Source organism: Capricornis sumatraensis, chromosome 9 (assembly GCF_032405125.1).
Source record: "Capricornis sumatraensis isolate serow.1 chromosome 9, serow.2, whole genome shotgun sequence".
Lineage (NCBI taxonomy): Eukaryota > Metazoa > Chordata > Mammalia > Artiodactyla > Bovidae > Capricornis > Capricornis sumatraensis.
Genome location: NC_091077.1, coordinates 12,666,361 through 12,681,891, shown reverse-complemented (window position 1 = coordinate 12,681,891; position 15,531 = coordinate 12,666,361). Strand labels below are relative to the sequence as shown.

The following is a 15,531-nucleotide window of genomic DNA, read 5'->3' as shown; positions in this document are numbered from 1 at the left end:
CTTTTGTGCTATGAAAGCAGATTGAGTAGTTGTGACAGAGGCTACATGACCCACAAAGCCTAAACTATTTAAGATTCTGCCATATATATATAAACATTTCTTAATTATCTTGTTGACAGCTTGCTTCTCCCACCAAAATGTCAACTCCCCGCCAAAAAGGGATTTTTGTCTCTTCCTCTTGCTGCACAGAAAGTTGCCTGTATGCAGTATACATCCAATGAATGTTTATTGTGTGAATGTGTAATCTAAAGTGTCTCCTCCCCACCTCCCCGCCGAGATCTAATGCCAAGATGAACATCTATGAATTAACAAGGGCTGAGGTCAAGGATTAGTTTCTACCATTCGTGACTGGCATTTTAACTGTCGACTAGGCACAGCTTGGTCGCTTTCCTAATTGACACCGAGAGAGTAACAGAGAGTAAGAGCAACAAAGAAAGGCACGGAGAGGTGGGATGGAGAGAGAGAAATAGATGAGCAAAGGAAAGGGGGAGGGAGAAAGATATGAGACAGAAACCAAGAATGAAGAGAGACAAAGAGAGAGGGAAAAAGAAAGAGAAAGGGAGTTTTCAGAGAGAGGGAGGGACTGTAACGGCTTCCCAGGTGGCTCAGTGGTAAAGAATATGCCTGCAATGCAGGAGATGAGGGTTTGATCCCTGGGTCAGGAAGATTCCCTGGAGAAGGAAACAGCAACCCACTCTAATATTTTTGCCTGGGGAATCCCATGGACAGAGGAGCCTGGCGGGCTATAGTCCATGGAGTTCAGAAGAGTCAGACATGACTTACCGACTCAACAGCAACACCAGGGGAGTGTAATAGTGAATGCCCAGTGCTGGGTTTGAATCCTGATTATACCACTCTGACTGGGGGATCTTGACAGGTTCCTGCATCCCTGTGGGCCTCAGTTTCCTCATCTGGAAGATGGACCTAAAAACATCTCCCCACATGAGTTTTTAAAAAAAATTCATTTATTTATTTGACTACACTTGGTCTTAGATGCAGCAGGTGGGATCTAGTTCCCTGACCAGGGATCAAACCCAGGCATCTTGCATTGGGAGCATGGAGTCTTAGCTACTGGACCACCAGGGAAGTCCCATGAGGCTCTTTTATGGATCAGTTGATGATAAAAGGAAGATGTAGGGATGGATGCAGCAGGCTCTCAGCAAATGGCAAAATGTTAACTTAAGAGGTACTGGTTCTGCCAGGACCCCAGTCTTTTTAGCTCCCTGCCCAGGTAGCAACCAAGAGAGGGCAGGTCCCATCACCCACACTGCACTCCCACGCTACTTTGGCCCAGATGATGAGGAGCATGTTGGGGATGTCCTCTGCGTAGGGTGGGGTGATTTCTTTTTTTTTGAGTCATGCAGGCGCATATGGTGAGGGGGTCCCTGTGAAATGAGACTGCCTGTCGCTCAAGCAATACACAATGCTCTAGCAAACGGCCCCAGTGCAGCCCTTCTGGGCTTCCCCTATCCCACCCCCTTGAGCTCAGAGAGCCAGTCCTCCAGCCTGTTTGCTGTAGGAGGTGGCAAATGGCAGATTCCAAGGCAGCCAGTGCTGAGTCAGAGCTGGATCCCAACCTTACCTCCACGTGTGTGGCTCTGGGCCTGTTTCCTCATCTGTAAAATGGGGATATTTAAGGCTCTACCACCATGGACTCACAGGTGGGGCACAGAGAAACACCTAGAACAATGTGGTAGAGATGAAACGTCTGATAACCCACTATTATTCCAGTATGTTGCTCAGATCCAGACTGGGCCCCAGGAAGGTCCAGCAATGAGGCTTGTCCAGGGGGCACTGGAGCCATGTGGGTCCTTCAGAGGCTCCGGGACAGGGGAGCTGGCTATGTTGACTGAGGGTCATTCTCTAGCAGTTAAAAATGACTTGGACTACACTTTTGGCACAGAATTTCAACATATACCTGCCTTTGCAGTCTTTGGGCTTGGATAAGCACCTGCCCTACACAAAATCCTAATGGAGATAGGGTCTACCATCCCCAGAGATGCCCCAGTGGCCCGTCTCCAAGGATCCCTGGTTCTCTAGAGCAGGGGTTCTCAACATCAACACTCTTGACATTTTGGACTTGGTAACTTGTGGTGGGGGCTGAGCCAGACACAGACGGCAAGAACTTGCGTTACTTGCCAAACTATCACCTCCCTGGAGGGTTTTCCTAGCCACAGTAACCACAGAAGTCTCTGTGAGATTCTCTCAGTCTCAGCTGGGGGGGAGGGGGGAATCCTTTGGGGTCTGAGAACAGAAACTAAGGAATTTGCATTGAATTTGCATTGAAAAAGTTAACCCTTCACTTTCCCAAATAAAGAATCTGCCTGCAATGCAGGAGACTTGGGTTTGATTCCAGGATTGGGAAGATCCCCTGGAGAAGGGAATGGAATTCTTCTGTAAAGATCTGTCTCTTCTTTACTTATTCTGTTAATTTAATAATAAAGTAATACGATGATTACTTATTACTGTATGTCAATCAAGAAGTCATTTATTTTCGTGTGTACTCTCTCTGGACAGGTAATATAAATAAAAACACCCAAAATACAGTGGGCACCCAGAAAATGCTCTCTCTTGCCCTTCCTTCCCATCTCCTGGTCTATAAGCAACCAAAACATCTCTTTTCCCTCCTAAACACTTGACAAATTTAAATATATTCCCTGATTATAAAAGTTAATTGTGAAACTATTACATATACAATTGATAAGCAACAAAGATTTATGGTATAGAACAGGGAATTATATGCAATATTTTATAATAGGCTAAAATGGAATACAATCTGCAAAAAATAACAGACTCACTATGCTGTACATCTGAAACTAATGCAATATTGTAAATCAACTATCCTTCAATAAAAAAGAGGATAAAAAGCAATCATGTTCACACTGCTATATTTAAAACGGATAACTAACAAGGACCTACTGTATAGCACATGGAACTCTGCTCAATGTTATGTAGCAGCCTGGATAGGAAGGGAGTCTGGGGGAGAAAAGATACACATATATGTATGGCTGAGTCCCTTTTGTCAACCTGAAACTATTACAACACTGTTAACTGGCTATACTCCAATATAAAATAAAAAGTTTTAAAAAGTCAGTTGTGCTCATTGGAGACAAATTTGTCAATATAGAGAAGTATCAAGAAAAAGATTCCCAAGTCCCACTACCTAGATGCCATCCTGGTACAGTGGACTTCAGTCTTTTTTTTCCTTATATTTTCAAGATTATACACTTGAGATTATAAGCTTCTATGGACTGAACTATGTCACCATTCCTAATCCCTGATGTAATGGCATTTTTTAGATGGAGTCTTTGCGAGGTGATTAGGGTTATAGGAGGTCATGAGAGTGGGACCCCTATGATGGGATTAGTGTCCTTGTAAAAAGAGATTCCAGAGAGCTTGTTCTCTCTCTCCCCCCTCACCATGAGCGGGCACAGCGAGAAGGCAGCCATCTGCAAGCAGGAAGTGAGCCCTCGCCAGAACTGGACCATGCTGGCACCCTGATCTCAGACTTCCAGTCTCTAGAACTATGGGAGCCCTCGCCAGAGCTGGACCATGCTGGCACCCGGATCTCGGACTTCTAGTCTCCAGAACTATGGGAAAGCACACTTTTGTTGTCTAAGCTGCCCTGTCTATGGTATTTTGCAATGTCAGCCTGAGCCCATCTGTCAGCGCAGGAGACCTAACAGACATTGGTTTGATCCCTGGGTCAGGAAGATCCCCTGAAGGAGGGCATGGCAACCCATTCCAGTATTCTTGCCTGGAGAATCCCACGGACAGAGGAGCCTGGTGGGTTATAGTCCATGGGGTCACAAAGAGCTGGACACAACTGAAGTGACTTAGCACAGCATGCACACCCTGGTTCTTTTTAAAAGAATCAGTTCCCCTTACTTGTCATTAAATACGGTGAGCATTTCCCTGAATCCTTAAATATTCTCCCAACAGATGATTTTTAATGACGACATGATACTCCATCATATGGAGGGACCATACGGTATTTAACCAGTTGCTTCCAGTTTTGTTCTATTTTTACAGATAATGCTGGGGGGCACATCCTGATATAAATCTTCGACAGTGTTTCTGATTACTTAAGGTTAGGCTTTTTCTAAAAGCACTTTAACTGGGAAATCAAGTGGGAAAGAAATGAGATAAATTGAAAAATAGAAAAACCTGGACGGGGCCCCAACATACCATGAGGTGAGCTGCTGTTCCCTCAGCCAAGAACGCTCTTCTCTAAAGCATCTGCCTGGCTCTCTTCTCTGTGGAAATGTCCCCTCCTCTGAGAAGCCCTCCCTGACTGCCTGGCCTAAACTGGCCCCTGCACCCCATCGCTTGTCCTCTCATGCTGCTGTGGTCGTCACGGGACAACGGGTCAAGTCACTATGTCCCACATTATACACTTGCTTAAGGTCTATCTTCCACATTCTGAGCAATTTATTATTTATCAGCGTTTACTGGTTACGTCTGTCTCCCCGACGAGGGTGGAGACTTTTGTCTCTCTTTTTCATTGTGCTATCCCTGATCACCTGATCATTTCCTGGCACGTACCGGACATTCAGTAAGTAATTATGGGATTCCTCTAGTGCTCTGTGGTTGAGAGTCCCCCGGCCAACGCAGAGGACACGGGTTCAATCCCTGGCCCAGGAAGAGTCCACATGCCACAGGACAGCTAAGCCCGCGTGCCGCAGCTACTCAGCCTGCGCGCCCTCGAGCCTGAGCTCAGCAACGAGAGAAGCCGCCGCAATAAGAAACCCAGGCCCCACAGCTAGAGAGTAGCCCCCACTCGCCACAACTAGAGAAAACGTGCGTGCAGCAACAAAGACCCAGTTTGGCTGAAAATAAATAATTAAACTTAAAAAATACTAATCAGAATAAGTAATTATGGAATAAAGAAATGGATTCCAATGTTGAGAAAAGAAAAGAGATGTTCAGCCTCCACGCCTGTGGATTCTAAAATGCTTGAAGCAGGTGCTTCCGCACTCTCCCGTGGATCTCACCTGACAGAGGCTGGTAAGGCCATGCCTACGGGCTTGGGTCCAGCACAATATAAAGGACAAGGAGTCCAGACACTGCGCCTGCCTGGGGCTGGATGGAGCTGGGGGCGTCCTAGGGCAGGCCTGGCAGATGGCAGAGCACATGGGCAGGGCTCAAACGAGTCTGGAAAAGCAACAGCTCTGTCTTCGCTAAGCAGAAACTCAAAGATGCCACCTTAGCTTCTGCCCTTAGCAATGAGTGATCCTAGTGGTTGTATTTTGGGTTGAGGAGTTGTCTTTTCTTTTCTTTTTTTTTTTTTTAATAAATTTACTTTCAATTGGAGTATAATTGCTTTACAATGTTCATTAGTTTCTGATTTCATGACAACATGAATCAGCTATAAGTATACATACATCCCCTCCCTCTTAAGCCTTCCTCCCACGGGGGGTGGATTGTCTTAATTTAGGAAGTCCCAGACAAGGGTTCTAGAGAAGGCAATGGCACCCCACTCCAGTACTCTTGCCTGGAAAATCCCATGGATGGAGGAGCCTGGTAGGCTGCAGTCCAAGATGGAGGAGCCTGGTAGGCTGCAGTCCATGGGGTCGTTAAGAGTTGGACACGACTGAGTGGCTTCACTTTCACTTTTCAGGACAGGGGAGCCTGGTGGGCTACCGTCTATGGGGTTGCACACGGTCAGACACGACCGCAGCGACTTAGCAGAAGCAGCAGCAAAGGGTTCAAGTGCAAGTAGTTTATTTGGGAGATTTATGAGCTGAACTATGCAATTCCCCCTTACCACCCTCCCCGCAGCCAAGATAAGTTGAAGATCTAACCTCTACGACCTCAGGATGTGACCTTATTTAGAAATAGGGTCGGACTTCCCTGGTGGTCCAGTGGTTAAGAATTCACCTTCCAATGCAGGGAACACAGGCTTGATCCCTGGTCCTGAAAGATTCCATATGTCAGGGGGCAACTAGCCCATGCGCCACAACTACTGAAGCCCTCATGCCCTAGAGCCTGTGCTCTTGAACTAGAGAAGCCACTGCAATGAGAAGCCCCTGCACAGCAACGAGGGAAAGTCTGCTCACGGCAGCGAAGACCCAGCGCAGCCAGCCAAAAGATCACATAAGAAAAAAAAAATTTTTTTTAAAGAAAAATAGGGTCATTACAGATGTAAGTAGTTAGGATGACATTATACTGGAGTAGGGTGGGCCCTAATCCAACACAATAAGTGTCCTTATAAGAAGATGGCCATGTGCAGATGGGATATTCAAGAGGAGGACAGAGAATCAATAAGCTAAAGAATGCCAAGGATTGTTGGCAGCCACCGGAAGATGGGAGAGGCAAGGAAGAATTCTCCCTGAGAGCCTTTGGAGGGTGCCTGGCCCGGCTGACACCTTCTGGCCTCCATACTTGTAAGGTAATAAATGTCTGTTGTTTTAAGCCAACCAGTGTGGTACTTTATTACTGCTCTTGGCTCACATCAGGCTCAAATTCCTGGTCGGGTTTCTACCAAAGTATGAAGGTGGGATATAACTGCATGGCAAGTTCTAGAAGGCTACTCTGCAGCAGTTACCAGTGGGGTGAGAGCAGGTAACAAAGCGGGACCCAGTGGCTCACCTTACTTCCTCAGTTGCTGCCAGAGTTTTCACAATGAAAAATTCATACATTTCTAAGAGAAGTGCCTGTTGGGGTGGAAAATTTGGCTTACAGAGAGCTTACTTAGGGCCGTGGTTCTGAATGCTTCACATATATTCACCTTTCCTCAGGGCTTGTGCCCTGTGAGGTAGGACTGTGCTTTTCATTTTGTACATGTGGAAACGGAGACACAGAGAGTGTAAGCGACTTGCCCAGCGTTGCACAGCATGGGAGTGGTGGGGTCGGGAGGGGAACCCAGGCAGCCTGATGCCTAACTCTGTTCTTTCAACTGTTTCCCCTGAGCTTGCGTCTCTCAAGGTGGTTCAGCTCGAAGCTTCCAGGGTAAGTATCTCCTGAGATAGTGGCTACAGAACCCTCTGGAAATTTGTGGTCCTGCTCACACTTCCTCACCCACCACTGAGCACATTCCCATTGTCTTCCTCTGAACCTCTTTCTGGATGTCCAACCCCGTGACACAACCTGACCCAAGAAAGCTCCTGACGATCTCAAAGTTGCTGTCTGTTCCTCGAGACGCTATGCTCAGGCCAGGTCGTTAGGCAAACTAGGCCACCGTGCCTTTTCCCCACATCCTTCAGATTTCTCTAATGGACACACGGCCATAATGGTAGAAATCTGTGTGGTCTACAATATGAATGACACTCCCAAGATGTGGTGACTTGTGCAGTGTGTGACGTACGTAACTGTCCAGGGGCGGGGGACAGGGAACGGTAGAATGGGAGGAAGGGGAGCGTGCACATCCTTTCAGACCTGTCCTTGACATTGTCAAGACTGGGGACAAGAGAACCAACTGAGGCCCACATAATACGTGTGAATATTTAAAAACCACTAAATAAAACACGCTCTATGCTTCTCCTACACAAACATACCTTCATTTAGAATTAGAATCTGGATATCTGCACTGGGTTACGGGGTGGGGACAGGCTTCCTTGCCCCTTGACCACGGCCTGCCACCTGGGGGCAGGGGAGGGAGGGCTCCACACACACATGGCTGGACGTGCCAATCTGCATGCCCATATTCCAGCCACATTTGTGCCAACAGCTACCCCAAGGACATTCTCAGACCTCAGGGGATACAGTGTGAAAGGTAGTCAGAGAATAGACTCATGGAAGAATCCAAGTCTATGGAATCTGGGCTTGGGCAGGGAATTCTAGGATCTCAGGTGACCCAAAATATGATCCAGCGAGTGGAGGGGTGGTGGCACCGGTTCCCATCAGCACCACAGGGAGGGGCACGGCTGGAGGAGGGTCAGCACGCACTCCAGCACAGAAACCCTTTGGATAGGTGTCTAAGACACGTCTCTTTCTTTCCTCTACGTTGGTTTTTAACTTCATGCCACCTTTACATATTCAAAAATCTAAAATTATATTTAAAAACTTGGGCAATTAAGAATTATTCAGCATCTATGTGCATTCTAGATTCTCACCTCCCGAAGGTGCTTCCCTATTAAGAGTTCTGAGGACAAGACGCCCATATCGTCAAAGGACGGAGCCTTAGGCTGGCTCTCCTGGGGCCATATTGAGCTGTCCTTTGGCTGCCTCCCTGGTTCAGGGTCCCTCCACTTCGGCCTCAGGAGTTGGCTGGGCCTGGCTCTCCACCACCCCTCATCACTTACGTTGTAGAGGAGGTCAGTCCACCCTTCCATGGTGATGCACTGGAAAACAGTCAGCACTGCAAACAGGATGTTGTCGAACTGAGTGATCCCATTGTTGGGCCCTTCCCAGTAGGGCTGACATTTGGTCCCATTGGGGCAGGTGCGGGCAGGTTCCTCTGTCCCACACGGTGCTGGAGACTCACCCTGAATGTCATCTATGAAACGGCAGAAGAGCAAAGTCAGCGGAAAGGGCCAGCAAAAACAGCTCTGAGAGACAGGAGCCAGCGAACACTCAGTGCTGCTGAATCTGCAGAGAAATGGCTCTTAGGATGGACTTAGCAGTCTTTTTCCAAAAAGTCCAATGCTTGGCTTGGTTGATCTATTCATTGTTTTCTATTTCATAAATTTCTTCTCTAAGTTGTGTTCCCTTTTTTGTTCTTTTCCTAAACTTTTGAGACAGATTAATGTTATTTAAGGCTATAAATTGCCCTTTAAGTGCAGCTTTAACTGCACCTCACAAATTCTGTCATGCATTATTATCATTATTGTTCAAGTAAAATATTCAGCAGTTTCCATTATTATTTCTTCTTTGATTTGTAGATAACCAAGAAGCATCAAAAATTTGTCAGAAATATACAAAAATAGGGTAATGTAATGAATTCCCATGTAACCATCACCAATTTCAACATTTATCAACTCAGGGCTAATTTTGTTTCATCCACATCCCCTCCCCACACTAAAATATTTTTAAAGCAAATCTCAGACATCCTAGCATTTAATCAACAAATAAGAAGCATGTCTGTTAATTTCCAAACACTTTTAGTGTTGTCTTTTTGTTACCAATTTCTAGCCTAATTGCACTGTGGTCAGAGGATATGTTTTGTATTATTCTGTCCTTTGAAATCTGTTGAGATGGACTTTAAGGTCCCAACAACAGTCAACTTTGGTAAATCTGCTGTGTGCATTTTGAAGTGGCTGGGGGCAGTGTTCTCCAGACTTCCATTAGCACAAATTTGTCAATTGTGTTGTATTATTCTTCTGTAGCCTGATTTTTTTTTTCTTGAGATGTACTGGGGCCCAGATGTTCTGGGGGCGAGGGAGGCCAGTACACACAGTACTCCACCTTAGGCACAGGAGCTAAGTTTTCTCCCCAAAGAGCAAGAGGCAGATTGTGAAAATGCCACAAGGAAAGAGACACATGTCAATGGACACCCCTTTTGCTGGAAACCAAAGACAGCTTCCTGGCAAACTCAGACTGAGTGATCAAGGTTGAGTCTGAATTCTAAGGTTTTGAAGGGGAGGGGGAGGAGATGCCTTCACGAGAACATGGACTCAGGGGAGTACAGAACATCCTGGGTGTGCACAGAACATCCCATTGGACCAGAGCCACAGATATGAGAGGATCCTATTCAGCGAGTGACACTTTTGAAAGTTTTTAGAGAGCGACATTGTCCGATAAGAAATCAAACAGCTGAGTGTGCAAACTCAAGCTCCCCACAAAACAAAACTATATCTCAATGCACGTGCCACATATAGGGTTTGCAGACCATTCTTAACCTCCACTTAGCAAGAAACAGGGAGAAATAAGCCAACACAGAATGCATGAATCTTACTGGCCTTTGCTGCTGCTGCTGCTGCTGCTGCGTCGCTTCAGTTGTGTCCAACTCTGTGCGACCCCAGAGACGGCAGCCCACCAGGCTCCCCTGTCCCTGGGATTCTCCAGGCAAGAACACTGGAGTGGGTTGCCATTTCCTTCTCCAATGCATGAAAGTGAAAAGTGAAAGTGAAGTCGCTCAGTTGTATCTGACTCTTCGCAACCCCGTGGACTGCAGCCTACCAGGCTGCTCCATCCATGGGATTTTCCAGGCAAGAGTACTGGAGTGGGGTGCCATTGCCTTCTCCAACTGGCCTTTGAGACTCCTGTTAAATAGAAACTCTAGGCCATGCGAAATGACATTTGCCATATCAGAAGGGACACCTACAGCTCAAGAAGCATTGACATCCAATCACTAGTTCAAGTTGTGGGAAATACTTTTCCCCTTCATGTCAGACTTGGGGCTGATTTAATGAATACAGATTGGAAGGCAAAATCTTTTAAATATAAGACTCGGGGCAAAAGAGAAAATTCCATGGTCTCCTATCATGAATGAGAACCACGGTTTGTTGGGAAGGTTGCCTCTGTCCAAAACCTTCTCCATTTTCACCTTCTGTCCAAGTCTGGCTCAATTCCCATCCACCAATACCCTCCCCTCTCTTGGATCAGTCCAGTCTACTGGCCCCTTTTTCCCCCCTCAGGGCTACAATAGCTCCCAAATGTTCACATTTGGTGAGGAGATAAAAGCAGGCATTAACTTGCACTGCTATAGACTAGTTCCAGATGAGGAATCTTGTCTCCTCAAAGTATTTTGGAAGCTCTTGGAAAACAGGAAGCTCTCCCACCTTTCCTTTGCATTTCTCTGGGTGTTTAGCACAGTGCTGGGCACACAGGAAGTTGGTTCCTGATTATAAGGAGAACCTGTGTGCAGGAGAAATCTGACCGCCTTTAGCAGCTATGCCCAGTGGTGTTCCTGACTGTGACCTGCCAGCCCCCTCATCACGAAACACTCTGGGGGCTGCTTCTAGAAAAGCAACCATCCAGAGAGTCTGAGGAATTTGGTTATAAATATATTTTAAAATTAACCTGCTGCCTGGGTGTCTGTATATATCTGTCTCTTACTCACACGTTCTTATATTTTTAATTGTGAGCTTTTCAGTCATCTTCCCTAAATCAAGGCCTCCTACCCTCCAGTTGCCCCACCCACATCTGTCCCCTTACAACCCTGATTTAGACTCAAGCCAGTTCTCTGTCCCCCTTGGCTAGAGAGAGAGATAGAGAGAGAACCAACAAAAATATTAAACCCAGGATCCAGGAGTCCTGGTTTCTCTGCTCTCGGCTGATGTTTCCAAGGGGCCCTGCCCTGCATCTCTCCCTCCAGCATTTCCACCCAGGTGTCGAGGCCAGGAGCAGAAATAGCTTTGCCTCAATTAACACTTTCTTCATTGGGGAAAGAAATAATTAGGACATCCCATATTGAGCAAACTTCACAAGCCCAGGAGAGAAGGAGATGGGAGGAGCAAGAAAAAAGGAAGCAAAAAAAAAAAAAAAAAAAGAGCATCTTGAATAAACCTTCTTTATTGGGTTTTCCGGCCCTCTGGGAGGTCTGGGGAGAGGGTTCGGTTACCTGAGGGTTACCAGGAAGAGAAGGCAGATGGGAAGCCACTCCAGGACAGAATTATCTTCCCAATAAGGCAGGCCTGAAACCTCCTTCCCTTCTCACACAGGCTCCCCTGCCTCCATTCACAGTTTCCTTGACCCACGACTAACGCTGTCATTCAGCCCGTCCACAGTGAGGAGGCCCATGGTTCAAGTATTGACATACAGGCTTCCCTCTTATTTGATTTCATTTGGTTCTTTGGCTTCAGAGAGCAAGTAGCCAGGTTTGGATAGCACAGGACTTAGTCAAAGATGAATGTGGAAGCTATTAGGTCCCTGAGTATAGGGACAGCTAGGGACACCCAGGCTGTTTCACTGCTGTTTCAGAGACTAAGGCTGTGGCTTCTGGTCTTCCTGGTTTTTTCCCTGAGTCATCCTCCTCCATCCTTTCTTCTTGTTATTGTTTAGTCTCTAAGTCGTGTCCGACTCTTTTGTGATCCCATGAACTGTGGCCTGCCAGCCTCTTCTGTCCATGGGATTTCCCAGGCAAGAACACTGGAGTGGGTTGCCATTTGCTTCTCCAGGGGATCTTACAGGACCAGGGATTAAAACCATGTCTCCTGTACTGGCAGGTGTCTTCTTTAACACTTGAGCCACTAGGGAAGCCGTGGAGCTAAGGGGTTGACTGTGGCATAGTGTGGGGAGGGGAGGAGCCAAGATCCTGTTTGTGCTTGATGCTGACTGGCTGGTGCCAGGACTCCCAGTGGGATGTCTTTAAGGCATCTTCTTGGTGAGACTAGGAGGAGTCACCCTCGACTTTCCCGTCCTTCAGGGTAAGGAGGTTTCAGGCTTCTCTGGTGGCTCAGTGGTAAAAATCCGCCTGCCAATGCAGGACACGCAGGTTTGATTCCTGGGTCAGGAAGACCCTCTGGAGAAGGAAATGGCAACCTACTCCAGTCTTCTTGCCTGGGAAATCCCATGGATTGAGGGGCCTGGCAGGCCACAGTCCACGTTATCGCCAAGAGTTGGACACGACTTAGTAACTAAACAACAACAACAACGAGGTTCAGAACTCAGCACATGCTAGGGCCTGGGGTCGCTGCAGGGGAGCTAGGCAGAGGCTGCAGGCAGTGCATTTGTGTTCTGCTGTCTTTTGCCCCTACATGTTCCCACTGAAAATATCTTTGATGCCTTCTCCTGCCCAGCGTTTGGAGCAGCCAGCTGTGCCAGGGCATTAATGCCCATCCTGGGCTCAATCCCCGCCAATGTCGGACAGAATTTGGTGGATAAATACCCAGCTCCCGTGCGCCTCGTGTGGGATGGGTCTAAGGCATGTGACCTACCCTGTTTCCCCTAGGTGCCCAATGGAGCTAAGGTCTAGTGATCTTGCCCAAGATGGTAACCTACTTGATAACGTCCCTAGATGTTACTAGATCCTCCCCGTCTCACTTTCTCACTCACCTGAAGGTGTTTCCTGGGATCACTTCCCCAATAAACCACTTACCCTGGGACAGCTTCTCAGATACCCCAGTGTAACATCCCAGCAACAACCAAGATCGCTGGGGCTGTTTCAACCCCTGCCTTCCTTGGCTTTGAGATGTTCTCCCAGCTTCCAGGAGAAAGAAGCAAAGCCCTGCAGATCTTGTCCAGGAGCTTGTCCCCAAAGGAGAAAAGAAAGGGGAGGAAGGCTGGAAAAAAATTTTTTTGATGCTGCTCGGACCTACCTGTGCCCTCTTCAAAGCAGGTGGTATGAAATTTTCCCATATAAAATTCTAACCCTATGATTGCAAAAATAAGGATTGCAAAAAATAGGAGGAGGCCGATCTGCAGCAGGGGGATCATTGCCTTCATGATCGACTTCAGGACGACTTGTAAACCTGGGGATACACAGAGAGAGACAGAGGCCCCAGAGGCCTGTGAGAAGGTACCCTGAAACGCCACCCTCAAGATGCCTCCTGAGGAAACTCAGAGCACGTGGGATGCGGGAGACAGGGCAATGGTGAGCAAAGATGGATGGAAGACATAGAGGCTGCTCACTTTAATAACAGGAACAATCCTTCCTTATATTTTAAGAACTTTTTTTTTTTTTTTTGGTTTTCTTTTGGCTGCACCATTTGGTTTGCAGGATCTTAGCTCCCTGGCCAGGGACTGAACCCGGGAACATGGCAGTGAAATCACTGAGTTCCAACCACTGGAAATTCCCCACCTTCTATTTTAAAAATATTTGTTAAAGTACTGAGCATAGGCTGTCCTGTTTGATGACTTTTGAGGCAAGTAAGAGGTGGAAATTCAAAGCTTTCTGAGCCCCATCCCTGGGTGTTGCACAATTTTCATTCAGATCAGGGGGCCTTTTTCTAATCTTTTTCCACCAAGAGGGGGCATCTTTTTCCTAATTCATACAATGCCGTATGCATTAGTTGCAGCTCTGCCTGGGAAAGCAGTCAACATCCTAGTTCCAACCCTGAGAAACCAGATATTATTTCATTGGCTTTTAACAACAACCCCATGAGGCAGGCACACATGTAAAATGATCCCCATTTTACAGAGGTGGGAAGCAAAGCTCAGAGGATATCATGCTAAAAATGAGGATTCAGCCTCAAGGTGTGAGAAATAATGAGGCCAGGATTTGAACCCAGGTTGGAATTGACGTCAAATGCCATGTCTGTAACCAACCTTTAGGAAAGTCTATGTTAAAATGCTCCCAAGTGGCTCAACAGTAAAGAATCTGCCTGCCAAGGCAGGAGACACAGGTTTGATCCCTGGTTACAAAAGAGTTGGACATGACTAAACAACAACAAGTAACGTGGTTAAAATGAGGATTTCTTGTTTTATGTCCTTGGATACTCTTCAGTGTCTCCCAGTTTATAGCCTATGAGAACGTGAACAGAATTCGTATCCTACTGTTGGGTGAAAACTATATAAATCTTAATTATGTTGAATTGGTTTATAGTACTTTTCGGGTCTACTATATCCTTCTACTTTTCTATATATTCATTCTATTAATCTTTGAGAGTTTAATATTGAAACTCCAACTAAAAATCTTAATTTATCAGGCTCTTCATCTGTAAATGGGGATGAGACTTAGCACCTCCCTCTCAGGATTAAATGAGAGGGTTCATACCTAGCAAAGCCTTTGGCATATCATAGATGGTCATTAAACAGAGATTCTTGTTAGCATTAGCTTTGGGATAGAACTTGATTTAACATGACGTAGGCACCTCTGGTCTCTTGAAGAGAAGACTCTTGGGAGTCCCTTGCACAGCAAGAAAATCAAGCCAGTCAATCTTAAAGGAAATCAACCCTGACTATTCATTGGAATGACTGATGCGGAAGCTCCAATACTTTGGCCACCTGATGCAAAGAGCCAACACACTGGAAAAGATAATACACAAAACGCTCTTTCTGCCATGCCTGGTATGCAGTAGGCACTCAATAAATGGTAACCATCATTGCCACCAATATTATTCAGGCTGTGGGGGCAGACTGGCTAACTCCTAATTCTTCCATTCTCAGCCACATGATTTTGCTCAAATTATTCAGCTGCCCTGAGCCAACTTCACAGGGTTGTGATTATAGAATGGGGTCCTGGGTGGTGCTTGGCATGGCTCCTGATAGAGAAGTGCTCAGTAAATGGGTGCTGTGGTGATGGGTGAAGCTCCTGGCTGGCTTTTAGGAGTTCACCCAGACCTGCAGCCAGATTCTTGGGGGTTGGGGTGGGGGTCCCTGAAGGGGCTTCCCCAAAGATGAGGCTGCCCTGACCCAGGCTAGGGAAGCATCTGAGGGCGCCTATGAGACCTTCTTGCAGAAGGCAAATGGAGGGCTCCCAGGACCCCTTGCCAGGGTCAGAAACTCACGCACTTGGGATTCCAGACACCAGCTTGAGTGGCCGCAGCACTCGAACTGCCCTCAGCGTCCTTAGGTCAAACTCCGTCCCAACTGTTGCCAAGATGCTGGAAGAAAAGCCAGAACAGAAAGCAGACGGTGGGTTTCAGGGTCAGAGAGGTGGGTAGAGGGTTCAATGTTGTGGTTTCTTTTAAAACAATTTTTTTAATTAGAGGATAGTTGCTTTACAATGTTGTGTTAGTTTCTGCTGTGGAACAATGTGAATCAGCCATA

At 46.8% G+C, this 15,531-nt stretch overlaps 1 protein-coding gene across 3 annotated transcripts in view; it reads right to left on the bottom strand.

Moving 5' to 3' along the window:
- CACNA1A (calcium voltage-gated channel subunit alpha1 A) overlaps nt 1-15,531 on the bottom strand; it is a 248,549-nt gene that overhangs the window by 119,214 nt on the left and 113,804 nt on the right. For all 3 annotated transcript variants that reach the window (XM_068980960.1, XM_068980958.1, XM_068980959.1), the window contains exons 4-6: nt 15,274-15,365; nt 13,140-13,292; nt 8,244-8,437 (exon numbers count right to left, since the gene is read on the bottom strand). In XM_068980960.1, coding sequence (XP_068837061.1) covers nt 8,244-8,437; nt 13,140-13,292; nt 15,274-15,365 — 439 coding nt within the window. The remainder of the gene's footprint in view (nt 1-8,243; nt 8,438-13,139; nt 13,293-15,273; nt 15,366-15,531) is intronic.